Raw genomic sequence first — 14,703 nt, forward strand, 5'->3', positions numbered from 1 at the left:
AATAAATTAAAGCAGAGTGACACAAAGTCACTTCAAAGAGATGATGAAATTTCCAGGACACTGAGATCTAGCCATGGTACTATGAAATACATTAACCTTTCAGAAGAAAAACATGTGTCAATCCAAAGTGGAGCTGGTTCAGCTAAAAAAAAAAAAAAGCAAGTGTCAGAAGACACAGCTGGCAGTGCCGGGGCTCATCCAGCTGCTGGAATTAGATAATATGGCAGGTTGGCAGGAACATCCTCCTCGAGGACAGGTGTGGAGCTCTCTGCTCAGGCACACCTTTTGATCTTGATTCGGTCCTTTGTGTGCAGGTCTATGCACAGGGTGGCTGTGCACTAAGGGAGCTGGGAATGTGGGGCCTCTGTGTCCCAATAAAGTTAATAAATGGGAATTCATTGCAAGAAATGATCTTCTCTCATGCTGGAAAAGTAAGGTTCCTGTACCCTATAGGATATTAAGGGTACAAGAAAGGAAAGAGTCTAGAAATCGATGTGCATTTGTGTATATAAGTAAAGCAAGTTACACAGTGTGTGCCGTTCTTAGGTACTGCTGGCTCGGTGCTCAGAGCAGGTGTTGCTGTATACGGGGCCCTCAGGCATTTGTTGGAGGAATGAAATAAGTGGGGAAAGGCAGAATTACTTAACAAATTCTAGGGGGATGATTGGTTAAGTATTTTACACACACTGAAACACAGAGCATATGGATGAAAGAATTAATTTAAAAAATAGAAAACTGAAAGAAATGTTGGTAGTACTTTGAAGAGACAATTTTGTAAGTTTAGAAGGAAGAGAGGAAATCACAAAAGAGAAAAACAGCAACAAATCTGACCACATAAATATTAAAAACTTATGTTAACAAAATATTATTACAATACCCAGAATTCAAAGTCAGGCAACATGGGAAAATCTTTGCAGGAAATGTGATATCCAATGACCTGATGTCTATATTATGTAAAGTGTTCATACAAATTTGTATCACAAATACCAAAATTCTAAGAGCATGAACAGACAACTCACAAAAAAGAAATTAAAGGTAGTCAATAATCACATGGTTAGCAAAGACATTCAAAATAAAACAGTAATTTTTCTAAGAGCTTTTATTTATTTATTTTTTATTTTTTAAATATATCTTTATTGGTTTCAGAGAGAGGAAAAGAGAGGGATAGAGAGATAGAAACATCAATGATGAGAGTCATTGATCGGCTGCAGCCCACACCCAGGCATGTGCCCTGACCGGGAATCGAACCCCGATCGCCTGCATCCCAGGTTGACGCTCAATCACTGAGCCACGCCCGGCCAGGCGAAGAGCTTTTAAATTAGCAAAGAAAACACAAAAGTTATTTTTATAAAACCCATTGCTGATAAGGTTGCTGTAAAAGTGATAGTCTCATATTTTGTTGACCATACTTCATAAATTGGTACCTCCTTTTTGGGAGAGCAGTTTGGCAATATAATATAAGGAGTCATTAAAGTATTTATAGCCTTGGACCTAGTAATTTGACTTGTGGGAATCTATCCTGAGGAAAATTAATCCAAAGGATGGAAAAAATTAAGTGCCTAAGAGTAAATTAGGAAACACTCAATGTCCCATGTGGGGGACTGATTAATATGGGTGGTAGAGCCACTGGATGGAAGACTACATGGCCATTTATATGGCTGGGATAGAGACCATGCAGACACATGGGAGACACTTGTGTTTTAATAGTAAGTAAAAAACTGAATAAACATTTATGTATAAAAAGATATGCAGAGGAGAAAAGATTAAAGTAAATATACTGAATTTGAAGTGGTTGATCTAGAATGGCAGGAAGATGATGACTTTTTTCTTTCTCTGGTTTTGAATCCTAATCCTAGGTCATACTTAGAGAGAGGAAGGGAGAGAGAGAGAGGGAAAGAGAGAGGTGAGAAAGAAACATCGATCGGCTCCCTTCCGTACACACCCCAACTGGGGATTGAACCCATAACCTAGGTATGTGTCCTGACTGGGAATTGAACCCTCAGCCTTCCCGTGCACAGCCGCTCTGGCTGGGAATGGCTTTTTTCTTTATCTACCTTTTTATGGTGATGTGTTGTCATTGAGCCTGTTCTCACCTTTTCCTTCCCCCACCTCCCCTTACCCAGCCCACAAGCCCCATGCCCAGCTTCCAAAACCCTGCCCATCTGAGTCAAATGAAACTCCCTTTCCTATGCTCCCAGAATGCTGTGTTGACGTTTCTATTCCAGCACGTATATAATGCACTTTGTGTAGAAGTTATATAGGTATAGTAGGTGTCTATTTCCACAACTACATTTTTTAAATTTAAAAACTTTATAGAGAGGAATTGTTTGATTTCTTTTCGCTCCCCCAGCACAGTGCACAGTGTGCAGTGCACTGCATGCCTGAATAAATGTCTGTTGAAATGAATTTAATTGCACTGTAATGAACTACTTCTGATCCCCTGGCAGGTGGAGCCCATGAAGGATTGCAGCACTTGGGTCCTTTTGGCAACATCCCAAACATTGTGGCAGAGCTGACTGGTGACAACATTCCCAAGGACTTCAGTGAGGATCAGGGCTACCCAGACCCTCCAAATCCTTGTCCTGTTGGAAAAACAGGTAATGAACATGCCCTTTGGTTCCCAAGTATGGTAGGGGCTTTGGTAGGGAATTAAAAATTCTTTTTTAAAAAATAATGTGTGTTTATTGATTTTAGAGAGAGGGAGGAAGGCAGAGGAAGAGAAAGAAATGCCGATGAGAGAGAGAAACATCAGTTGGCTGCTTCCTGCACGCCCCCTACTGGGGATCGAGCCCACAACCTGGGCACGTGCCGTGTAACCAGCGACCTCTCGGTGCATAGGTCTACGTTCAACTGACTGAGCCGCATTGGCCAGGGTGGAAATTAAAAATTCTAACATCAGCTACAAATATTGTGAGAAATAGTATTTCTAGTCCAATGAGCCCTCATGTATTTGTAAGTGGATTGGAAGTGAGCTCTGGTATTCAAATGCATCCACATAGGACTGTCTCTCTCCCTCTTTGGAAATAGAAATTGATGCTCTTTTCTCCAGGGAGAATGAGTTTCCCCCCCTCTTCTTTGATATAGCAGCTGCCCATTTTCAGGGTGTTTGGAACTGGCTATTTAGTTTGTGGATTACCCATGCCCATTTGTTTTCCTTACTTCTCTTGACAATCGACATTTATGTCTCAACTAGTTAACATCTATCCTGAAATGTTTCTTCAGGGGCCAGGAGGTGGCATGAGAGGGAGGGGGTCCAGTAAGAAGACAAGGTGGCTCAGGAGGAAAGTTGGAACTTTCCTTTCTACTTGGTAACCTTCTTCCCACTTTCCTACTTCCTAATGCCAAAGAGGATGAACGGTGAGTGGGCTCCACTGATGCTGGGCTTTGAGCAGCTTACCTTGGTGGTTAAAAGTAGTGGCTCTAGACTTGGACTACCTGAATTCAAACCCAAGGTCACAATACATGACCTTGAACAAGTTAATTAACCATGTTGCACTTTAGTTTCCTCATTTGCAAAATGGCAGTTGTTGTGGGAACTAAATGAAATTATCCATGTTAAGCACTAGGCATAGCACCTAGCACAGGGCAAGGACTCACTTAGTGGCATCCTGATTGTAATTAGCTTTGCCACTAGTGAGTGATGCATCTCTGGGCTTGTGCTAACTTTTAGCACCAAAGCAGTCTTTCCCTCCGGGCCTAATAATAATGGTACTTATTTTCCTTCCTTTACATATATGGAAACTGAAGCTTAGAGAGTAACATGCCCAAGGTTATCTATGTAGTGAGTAGCTGAGTCAAGACTCAAATCCAGGTCTGCCTGATTCAGCACCTTGCACTCAACAACCATAACAAATTGCTTTGCTCTGAAAATGGTGACGGCACCAGGCCCTTAGCTTTTCTTAAACACAGTGCAAGCTCTGTCTAGAAGACACTCTCTTTGAAAGATATTCCTCTTTACATTCAGGGAAAGTGAGGTCTCTGTTTTTCATGGGGCATGGAACCTCCATCCTGGGATGGAACAACCAAAGTAGTTAGATGTGGCCCAGATGCCGGGATCCTGGGCCAGGACTGCAGGAAAACCTAAGTCACTGCACAGAGCCAATCACACCGGTCGCATTTTAGTTGCTTGTAGGGCTTTGGAGGGCAGGGAGAAAGATCAGAGTTTGAAGACCAACAGTCCCCATGGGGATTTGGTTGAGTGGATTAGATATAGTGCAGTGGTTCTTCCCATGTGGTTGCAGGACCTGCAGCAGCAGCATTACCTGGAATGCAAACTTTTAGGCCTTACCCCAGACCTATTGGATCAGAAACTCTGGGGGTAGAACCCAGCAATCTGTATTTTAACCTGCCTTCCACGTGATTCTGGTGCATACTAAAGTTTGAGAACTACTGTTATAGGAGAATGGAAAGAGAAGCAGAGTTAGAGCCGAGAGATCTGAGTTCTGGTCCTCGCTACAGCAGTCACTTTACTTCCCAGGGCCTCAGTCTCTTCATCTGTTAAAATGAAGACGTAGTCAGTTCCTTTACAAAACATGCAATGTAGGTTATCCTGATGAAAGAAAAATACAGATCTATGCAATGAAGCACTTAGGAGCTCCGAGACATAGCAATCAAGGTAGAATTGATAAAAACCCAACTCACTGACCCTTTCCTGTCACAGTTTATCTGCCATTTCCTTTGTTATCATTTCATTAAGCTTTTTTTTTCTTCATTTCTCAGTCTTTGCATTTTAAAAAGAAAATCATTGTAGTTGTGGTCATTATTTATAAGTTGTTGTTTGAGATATGCTTCCCTGAGAATCCTGACCCCACACAGCTGAGCAATCCGAGAATAAAACCTTGACTTCCATCCCATGCCATGCTCTCCTCTGAACCATGGCCCTCGCCCCGGAAAGAGCAGCAGGACCAGGAGAGTCCATGCCCAGGGATAGGAGGTGAACTCCAGGGCACATCGTCAGGCCCCAGGCACCTTGATTCTCACAGCAGAGCTTCATCTTAACCTCTCAGCCTGGGCCCTCAGGGGTACTCGAGAGACAATCATGAAAAGATTGCAGACTGCCCAAATTCTCTAGATTGGCTCTCCCTTTCCTACATGTTCATCGCTGTAGATGAAGAAATTAGCTAAATAGTTCAGGGAAAAGTGGGGAGCCACAATAGAGCCTCATTAGGGATTTGTTCAGAACGCTCGACTTTCACACGAGCTTCTTGCTGCTAAGAGCTCTGAGACTGGACGCCTAAAACTGCTGGAAGGCTTCAGAGCAGTGTCAGGGGACTAGGCTACTTGGCTGATTGCACTGGACCCTTTTTAGCATTGACTTTGATGGTTCATCATCCCTGTGAAAGGGACTCTTTCTTCCCTCGGCCCTACACAAAATTCACAATCCCTCCGCTGTCCCCCTATTTAAACTGCTGTCTATAGTACATTAGAGACAGAAAAAAAGACTCACTTTCAGAGCACGGTGTCCGTAATGACAGGGTGTAGGTAAAGCAGCAGCGAGGAGGGCTAACCTTTCTTGGGTTTTACTGGAAGACATGCTTTATTTCAAAGAGCAGTCATAATATAAACTATGTCATTTAAAGATCGATGGTGGGAAAGGAAGTAATACAAAGAGCAAACCTAGTATGTGCCAGATGCTCTGTATATGATGACCCCTACTTCTCATAGCAGCCTGTAAGCATGTGGCTATTCCCGTCTTATAGATGAGCAAATGGACTTAGAGAGACTAAGGCAACTTTTCCAAGGAGCTAAACCCACCTGTCACTTACGAGCCAGGATTTGAACCCTGAGCTGCCGTCCATCTGAGTTCAAAGTTTACCCCATTACCACCATCACACACAGCCTCGAGTCCTGTCTGGTGATTTCGTGTACTTGTATAATGTACGTTCTCCAAGAGCTGAAATTGTTGCTAAAGAGCTCAGCCAAGGGAAAACAGTCTATTAGCTAAGGAAATACTTGCTGTTGTAACAGATAAAACAGATAGTGGCCAAACACAATAGGAGTTTATTTCTCACTCGTGTGAAGCCCTGCCAGAGGAGGGTGAGGGGGTGGGAGTGGGTGGGAGGTTCAGCAACCTAGACTACCATCTTTCATCTTTTTTTTCTCTTTTTTCTTTTCCATCACCGTTTATCCTACCTGTACCCTCTTCCACCCCCCGAACTCTCCTCACTACACTGTTGTCCCTGTCCATGAGCTCTTTCTCTTTTTTCCTCAATCCCTCCACCACCAACCTCGACCCACCACCACCAGAGCTGTCTGCCTGTTTTCTGTCTATGAGTCTGTCTTGCTACTTTAGTTTGTTCATCAAATTCCGCGTAGTTGCCCTGATCGATCACATGTAGCAAGTGGAACAGTGAGGCAGCGGCCGTAAGACGGGCGGAGGGCGCGTAGAGCCCGTATTCATGGGCGAGGCCCGGACGCACCATACATTGTTCCTGCCACACCCCACTGGCCCAAACTCAGGCCTGCAGCGCCACCCGATTGCAGAGCACGGCTGGGAAGCTGGCTGTGTGCGGAGGGGGAAGGGAAGTGGGTTTGGTGGGCAGCCAACCAGCTTCAGCCACAGGTATGAGGACGAGTGAGCATTTGGGATGAGCAAGTCCCAGAGGGAGAGTGGCTTAGAGGACTGATGTGAATACAATCTGACCTTTGGGTGCCTGCTTGTGTTTAATAAATTAACTTCTGGTATAATGAGAAATGCCTTGGCCGTTCCTCAAAACCCTTTTGCTGTTTGCAGTAGATGATGGATGTCTAGAAAACACCCCCGACACAGCAGAGTTCAGCCGAGAATTCCAGTTGCACCAGCACCTTTATGATCCTGAACATGACTACCCAGGCTTGGGCAAGTGGGTAAGTCCAATCTCAGTTACTAGTGGGTCTTACACTCTGCTGCTCTGAAGGTATCGTTGGCAGAGGTGAGCATCTGGGGAGAGAGGAAAAATTGTTTCGTCGCCAATTTTTCAGAAATCTCTGGTTGAGAGGGACTTTAAAGAATTCTAGTCCAAACCACACTCTAGGCCACAGTATTCCAGCCTATCCAAAGAGTCGATGACACGAACCCCTCTCGTCAGCTGTAGCCTGCAGAGGCTTCCACTCTGGTCCACCCACAGTCTGGGTCTTAACATCCTAAAGTCTCACCATTTTTCACACAGCTCTTATAAGAAGTATATGACTTTTTAAAAAAGGATACTGAGAAAATGTGCGAATTTTATCTCTAGACCAAGGGTAATGACCTCTGCAGATCTAAGGAAAATGATGCCAGGAGCTTAGAAACAGATGTATGTAATTCTGAGTTAAGGAAAGAGAAAGAAAAAGAAAAGTTCCAAGAAGTGCAGCCGTGAACTTGCTGTCAATACCAGGCAAGGAATTCTAATTGCCAGTTAAGGAAATTGTTTATAAGCACTTGGAAAGAGAAATCATGACCATTTGGCACAGGTTTGCTAAAAACAAGTTTTGTCAAACTAATTGTATTCTACTTGCCAGCATTATTCACTTGCTTGCCAGCTTGATGAGGGAAATGAAGTGAGCCTGGTGCATTTGGACTTCAGCAAAGTATTTGATGAGATCTTTCAGGATCTCCTATTGGAAGTGGTGGAGAGATTCAGCCCAAGCAAGAGAACCTCCCCAAAAGGGAGCTTGTTTAAGGGTCCACGTCAATAGGGAGAGAGATTTCACGTGACATCCTGCATGTCCACATTTTTATAAATGTTTCTAATAAAGCAATATAAAACGTGCACTTATCAGATTCTCAAAGGATGACACAAAGTTGGAAGGGCTCGCACTGAATGACAGAGTTGGGACTCAAGATGGTCGTAACAGGCTGGATCAACGAGCCAAGTGAGATCCCAGTTGAATGGGGACATAGCTGTGTTCCTGTGGTTGGGCCTATGTAGTCAAATGCTGAAGCCATGTGAGAAAAGTGGAAAAATACTAGGGAGTGTTAACTCACATGTCAGTAGGTGGTCAATACATCTGTGAGTGAATGAGCAGATACTCCTAACTGCCTAAGCCCTTCTAAAGCTATCAATCCCATCTCAGCTCATTACTGGCAGCTGCCCTTGCTTCCAACTTTACTGTGAATTTTGTAGTCTCAGGACTAAATGCTCTCCCTTCCTTTTACACTGTTTTAGAGAGAGATGTTCCTCCTCATTAATGACCTTTTTTATCATCTTGCTTTAACACTGCACTGAGTTGATTCAACATGCAACCTTCAACATGCATACATTTTCTGTCTTAAAATAATAAAGCAACAACACCCCCTAAGTTGATCTTGCTTCCTTCAATGTGCATTATCCTATTTCTTTTGTTTTTTATAAGCAGCTCTTTTAGGGAGACTTCGCATGGGAGCCATGTTGAAGTCTACTAGTAGAGCTTGAATATGTTGGATTAAATTGGCAAACATCTATAGGTTCTTGAGCAGGAGACTGGAATCATGAAAGGTTTCTATAAAGGAACTTATTCTGGTGGCAGAAGGGACTAAAGGCAGGAAAAAATATAGGAAGTAATTCCAGCTATGAAAACTGTGAACATAGTGAATTTAAGTTAATCTCACCAGCACGATGAGGCTCTAAGACATTTCCAAGGAGGCAGGGGAACTGACTAGAATTGGTATGTGGCATAAATATAGCATGAGGAGGAAAGAAGAGATATGTCAGGTTTATATAAAGTGGATGGTATAAAATTTCCCTCTGAGGGAATCTTAAAAAGAAAGGAGGAAAGGAGAGAGGGAGTTGGGAAGGAAAGAAGCGAGTAGTGGGAGGGAAAGAGTAGATGATCACAGAGGATCATAGAGGAATCCACAAGAGACCGGCAGAAGTATTGCCAAACAGAAGCAAGGGGCTCAACAAAAACCAAATGGAAAATATTAAACCTGCTCCCTTCCAGGCACCATGTTAGGTGCTCAATATGCAATAATCATGAAGACATGGTCCTGGTCTTCACAGAGTTTATGGGCTTCTGGTTGAGAAGTAATTGCATGAAAATAAAATGAACCGAACCTAGCCCTGTTCAGAATGCTGCTCTAGCTCTACCCCGAGCTCTGGGTGCAGTTACTAGGAAAGACGGAATGTAAGGGGAGAGGAAGATCCAGGACCGAGGACTCTTAGCCGCTTGTACAGCGGCCACTGAGGAAGCCTAAGCTGCTATAAAGGACAGCATTGAGGTGTACGCCGAGAAGGCACCCTGTTAACCGGCAGGCTGTAAAGGAGAAGAAGGAAGCGAGGGGGAGACTGAGAAAGGTCCGACTGAGGGCCGAGATTCCAACCTGGGGGTGGTGGAAATGGAAACTTCTCTCTCGCCCACTTTCCTTGCCTCTTCTTAAAAACCTTTACAGATTTTTCTCACTAAGCTTCACTCACTCCCAACACTCCAGTAAGAGGCCAAGCACCATCCTTCCTCCTCTTTGCACCCTCCTCTAATTACCAATTTGTTTTCTCAGTCATTCCTATTCTTTGTCTAAGTCTGAGCTCAAGCATAGGAGTTAGGACTAAATGAAAGGGGAATAGCAGTGACCAAGGACCAATGTTTACAAACCTTTTATCATCTATAATTATGTGTTTGTTTAACTTAAGTTTCCTCCATTTATTTTCTCATTACCACCTAGCAGTAAAACATGGATTGCTTGATCTTCGCATAGAGGTGTGAATTGAGTATGTCTTGCTTTTCTAAACTGGGGTCCACATGCCTTCCTCAGTGAATATATGGAACGATGGCCTCAAGCTTGTCTTAAGCTCAACCATCCTTTGAGTTAACAAAGTAATTATCTTTTACATGAAACCGCATACAAGACCCTGATTCCTCATTTGCTAATAATGTTTCCCTGTTTTTGACATTAGCTGCAGCTGAGCTGGGTCTTCAGCAGTGGTTCACATATAAATATTAGTGTCTGTCTTGTTTCCTGCATTTTTATCTTTGTTAATGCATCAAGACACATTTATTAAACGCACATCATATGCCTTCCAGGCCTGTGTTAGGTGATTGGAACACAAAGGCGAATGGTAATTGTCTTTTATGATACGCTAATAGATAGTAATATTTATTGAGCACGTATTATGTACCAGACACTATGTTAAATACTTTACTGAATTATCTCATTCAATCTGCCCACTCCTATTACTCTCATTTTAGAGATGAGAAAATACAGGCTTAGGGAGTTTGAATAGGCTGCCCAGTAGCACAGAGCGGATGACTGGCAGAGCTGGGATTTGAACCAAACTGACTTCAAGAATTCTTTAAAAATTAGATAAATTCCTTAGCTTTCATAGCTCGTCACTCAGAATGGTCCTGTACAGTGATCCTATCAAGTCCAATCTAGGCCTGATTGCCTTTCAGACCATGTATACCCACCACACTGAGTGGCTATCACCAAAGGCTGGCTGCTGTGGATGTCGGTCACTCCCCTCCCTCACACGTGAGTCACCAAGCGTTACTCAGGAAAACGTCCTGACAGCAAATAGTTTTCCTTCCCAAGTGCTTATCACATCTTATCACTGGCGGCATGGACACCTAGAGGCTCTTTCTTAAATGAAGCAGCTGATCACAGCCAGAGCCTGAACCAAGGGAGAATGAGAGGCGAGGACTCCCCTCTGCCTTTCTTTGCCTTTTGTGACCTCAACATGTCTAAAGAGTCCAATGCTCTTCAGTTGGCGTCTGTCTCATTTCCCTTGTCGTCAGACTGGAGTTACGCCTTTCTGTAATGTTCTTCTTAGTGTTTTACACCAGGAGGCACCTACCGCCCATTTGTCCCAGGTAACCAGGTTAAAGTAGGGTCTGCCAGTTTTCTCCAGTGTAAAGTGACCAGTTTTCCTTTTGAAATTAATAATTAACCTGTGGGGAGATACTTTGAGACTGTATAAATATTCTGTCCCCGTTACACTTTCAACCAACAATTTTAGTATGGTCCTCGCCAGAACCAATAACTATGATAGTTTTAATGGTGATTTTCTTACCCTTTATTTTTAATGCATTTATTAGTTGGCATTTTACTCTAAGCAAGAGTTTCCCCTGATTTATTTATTTACTTAAAATTGTGTTTATTTGATATCAGTATGGATTCATAGATTTATGATTTATTTTGGTGTTCAAACTCTCCTAGATTTAGCCAGTGGGAGTCCCTGCAAGCTGGCTTTCTATTCCTTTTCACATGTCCCATCATTTTTTGAGCAGTTCCTGACTTTCTGGCCCAAGTAGATATTCCAACTTCATTCATCCTTGAGCTTTCCCTGCCCTAGCCCTGGAAACAGACATTTCGTCAAGAAGCCTCCCTGGTTCCATTTAGGAATGGAATTTGAAACCAACATCTGGGCAGTTGTCCAAAATCTTGATGGCACAATGGGAAGCCCTCTTTATGAACTCGAACCTGCTACTCACATGGGAAGCAGGCTCACCACTCAGCCCTCCCCACCCCATCAACAAGGAATGGGTGTCAGGAAAGGGGGCTGGTTTCTTCTCAGATTTCTTTTACCCACACTATACCTGCCAGTCCCTGCCTTTAAATCCATACAAAGCCGGGCTAATCACAGTGCCCCAGCCTTTTTCAGGCAGAGGTAGCTGCTAAACCTAACCCTAGCCCTTAGGGAAACACAGGGACTGATAGGAGGAAGACTTGCCAACCTTTTGCACTTCCTTTAGAATGAAGCCTCTTATAATCGACTCCATGACCTTCTAAAGGAGAGTAACTAAAACGATGCTGCTTCCACTCCACTGGGAGAGACAATCCGATTTTCTGGCACCGTGGAGCTCCCCTGCGGCTGACTGTCCCACAGATGGTGCCAGCTCTCAGGCCCCTGTGTACTCCCTCCCCCTGCTCAGGCAGCCGAACATGCAGGTGCACATGAAGAAGCTCCTTTCCTCACCCCCTTTCCCCCGTCAGCCCCCTCCCCCAGCTCGGGCATAAACTCCCAGGACATTCTCTGTGCGTCAGGGATGGTTTATATCTCGGAAAGGCAACCACAGACGACAGGAAAGAGCCTCTCAGCGATATCCTCATTTGAGTGGTCTGCACGTTCACCTTTTCTCCATATACAAAATGTATTCCCCAAAATGTATTCACACTTTAAATGATTATTCATTCCAGTGGGTTAAATCTTAAAAGAAAGAAACATCAGTTGAGCTATCAGAAAAAACTATGCATACATTTTTTGGGACACCTTGTATACATATACATAAATGTATATGTATTTATATGTGTGTGTATATATACATATATATATTAAATTGAGGCAACACTGGTTTGTAACATTATATAAGTTTCAGGTGCATAACATTATAATTTGATATTGTACACACTATAGCGTGTTCACCATAAAAAATCTAGTTTCCATCCGTCACCATACAGTTGACCCCTGGCTCCCTTTACCCATTTGCCCTTCCTCTACTCCCCTTCCCCTCTGGTCACCATCAATCTGTTGTCTGCCTCTATGAGTTTTGTTGTTTTTTGTTGTGGTTGTATTTTTGTATTCCACATATGAGTGAAATCATATGGTATTAGTCTTTCTTTGTCTGATTTATTTCCCTTAGCATAATACCCCCAAGGTCGGTCCATCCATGTAGCAGCAAACCGAAAGACTTCATCTGACATTAAACCGATCCATTCCCCAGGGAGCACGAGGCGGAGGCCGAGGCCAGTATGGCCTTTTGGCAGCAGAGGGTCCCTCCCTCCTTGGCGGGCCTCCCTGCATAGTTGAGGTTGGGCAAGAGACACGCATTGTAAATTGCGGGTGAGGTAGATTTTAATGAACATGAAAATTACGAAGCTCATTCTTGGCATTTGTCATTTTCATTTCCAAATCTACCATAAAAAAATTCTTTCTATCCAGACAGTTCCGAGGATACAAGTGCTGTATAAACTTGTTCCTTACCAAAACTCTGTCATCTCCTTTGTTTTTAAAATTGATGTCAGGGTATTTTATTTAGAGTAAGATGAATCACCTTTTTTTATACCTTATTTCCCTTCTGATTAAAAATCAAATTAAAAATACAACACAAGTAAAGGCCCCCCAGCACCCCCTTCCCGGTGTGCCTCCAGGTTACGTGTCTGTCTTTTGTAATCCCAATGGAAGGGAAATCTGTTGAGCATGTGTCTGATATTCTAGAGCCCATTTCAGTCCCTACGTGTTTGAAATACAGCAATATGTGGAAACACTTATACAAACTGTGGTAACAGATCCTGTTTCCCCCCCCCAACATGACTTTCCTTCTGCCAAGAAGATTTTTTTTGGCAGTTTTTAAAAGGTTCACTCTATTAAAAATGTTATAGACCAAATGGTTTTCCGATTGTCTTGACTGAATGCACACACTGAAGCCCCGGAGGAAAGGTTGCAGAAGTCAGAGTGTTTCATTTATTTACCTAGAGGATTGTTATTCATAGTCAGACACGACTCTAGAGAATAGTTTATGTGTACAGCTCGTAAAAAGGGAGTTAGATACAAAAGTAAAGTGACATAAAACTGTTTGTTTTAAACACAGGCTGTTCAAAGCGAGGAGATGGGTTTCCAACCCGCCTGGGTTTTAGAGTGTCGTATTTTCCTCTCTTGTGATTGCCGATGACACTCATGTGCCTCGGGGCGCTGCTGAGACCTTTACTGAGAGAGGCACAACCAGCAGCTTTTCCTTCCCGGTCTTATCTGACGGGCCATTCCTTTCGTCTAGTTTTGTTTCCAAAATATCTGCCTGCAGATACCCAGGGGGCACACCAAGGGTTGCTTTTCAAGCAGACGCTCCCCGGATTTGCCCCACACTTGTGCATTTGCTGTCTCTTCTCCCCACTCCAGAACAAGAAGCTCCTGTATGAGAAGATGAAGGCAGGACAGAGACGGAAGCGGAGGGTAAGCGCAGCTGGCGGGGTGGTTATTGGGGTGCCCGGGGCTTTCTGAGGGGTCAGCGCACGAGCCGTAGCTTCAGCTGCTGCGGCGCAGCAGAATCCTTTGCCTGCAGTCCTGGGGCGCGAGCGGTGGTGCGGGTGACGGGCCCCTGGTGGTTCCTGGGCTGGCTTTCTCAGGCTTTCCCACGGGATCTTTAGAGCAATGGCATGTTTTGTGGTGATGCCATGTCCCCCCCCCGCACACAGGAAACTTGTGCTGCATCTCTCGCACGGGTGTGGAAATGCGGGGAGTGCACAAGATGTGTCTTTGCTCAGAGGGTCTGTAGGCCACTGGGGAGACTGCTGACACATCTGCATCACTAAATGCACAAGACAGGAGCAAGGGGGGGTGAAAAGCATGCTCCAGGCAGCAATGCTGAAGGGATGTGGGGACAAAAGATGAGATGAACAAGCCTCGTCCTTCCCACAGACCTTTTTTCTTGGCCTAGTCAGATTGATGTAAAAAGCAGCTAGATCAGTTACACTGGTTTGCTGACCTTTGAATTTACCAGCCATCCCAGGGCTGCCCAGGGTGGGACTTTGGTCTGGATGCTTCACATTTAGCCACTGTGGTGTTGCCTCAATGTAAAGCTGATTGTCAAACTTGCTCTGGGTTTCTCATGCATTTGATGGCATCGGGACTTAATCAGTGACCACTGTCCATTCCGCTAATCCACCGGTGCCTTCCTACACACAAGCGCCCGGCCACCTGCCACCATTTTCTGATTAGCAGGAGAAAACATTAAAGTCCTGCTATTACATAGCAAAGTGTTGCCAGAAAGTAACCGTTTTTGTTAAAATATACAAACCAAACCATATACCCAAGGCCACCGACTGATTATTTCAAA

The 14,703-nt window shown here is 44.0% G+C and overlaps 1 protein-coding gene across 2 annotated transcripts in view; it reads left to right on the forward strand.

Annotated features, from left to right (window-relative positions):
• The window catches only part of SCG5 (secretogranin V), a 51,920-nt gene that overhangs the window by 33,356 nt on the left and 3,861 nt on the right, over nt 1–14,703 (forward strand). Inside the window, exons 3-5 of one of the 2 annotated variants that reach the window (XM_087822427.1) lie at nt 2,448–2,597; nt 6,737–6,846; nt 13,767–13,820. In XM_087822427.1, coding sequence (XP_087678553.1) covers nt 2,448–2,597; nt 6,737–6,846; nt 13,767–13,820 — 314 coding nt within the window. Of the gene's footprint in view, nt 1–2,447; nt 2,598–6,733; nt 6,847–13,766; nt 13,821–14,703 lie in introns of both variants that reach the window. The other variant, XM_087822423.1, reaches the window with a different exon arrangement.

The sequence above is a fragment of the Miniopterus natalensis genome, chromosome 1 (genome assembly GCF_054644295.1).
Source record: "Miniopterus natalensis isolate mMinNat1 chromosome 1, mMinNat1.hap1, whole genome shotgun sequence".
NCBI classification, from domain to species: Eukaryota; Metazoa; Chordata; class Mammalia; order Chiroptera; family Miniopteridae; genus Miniopterus; species Miniopterus natalensis.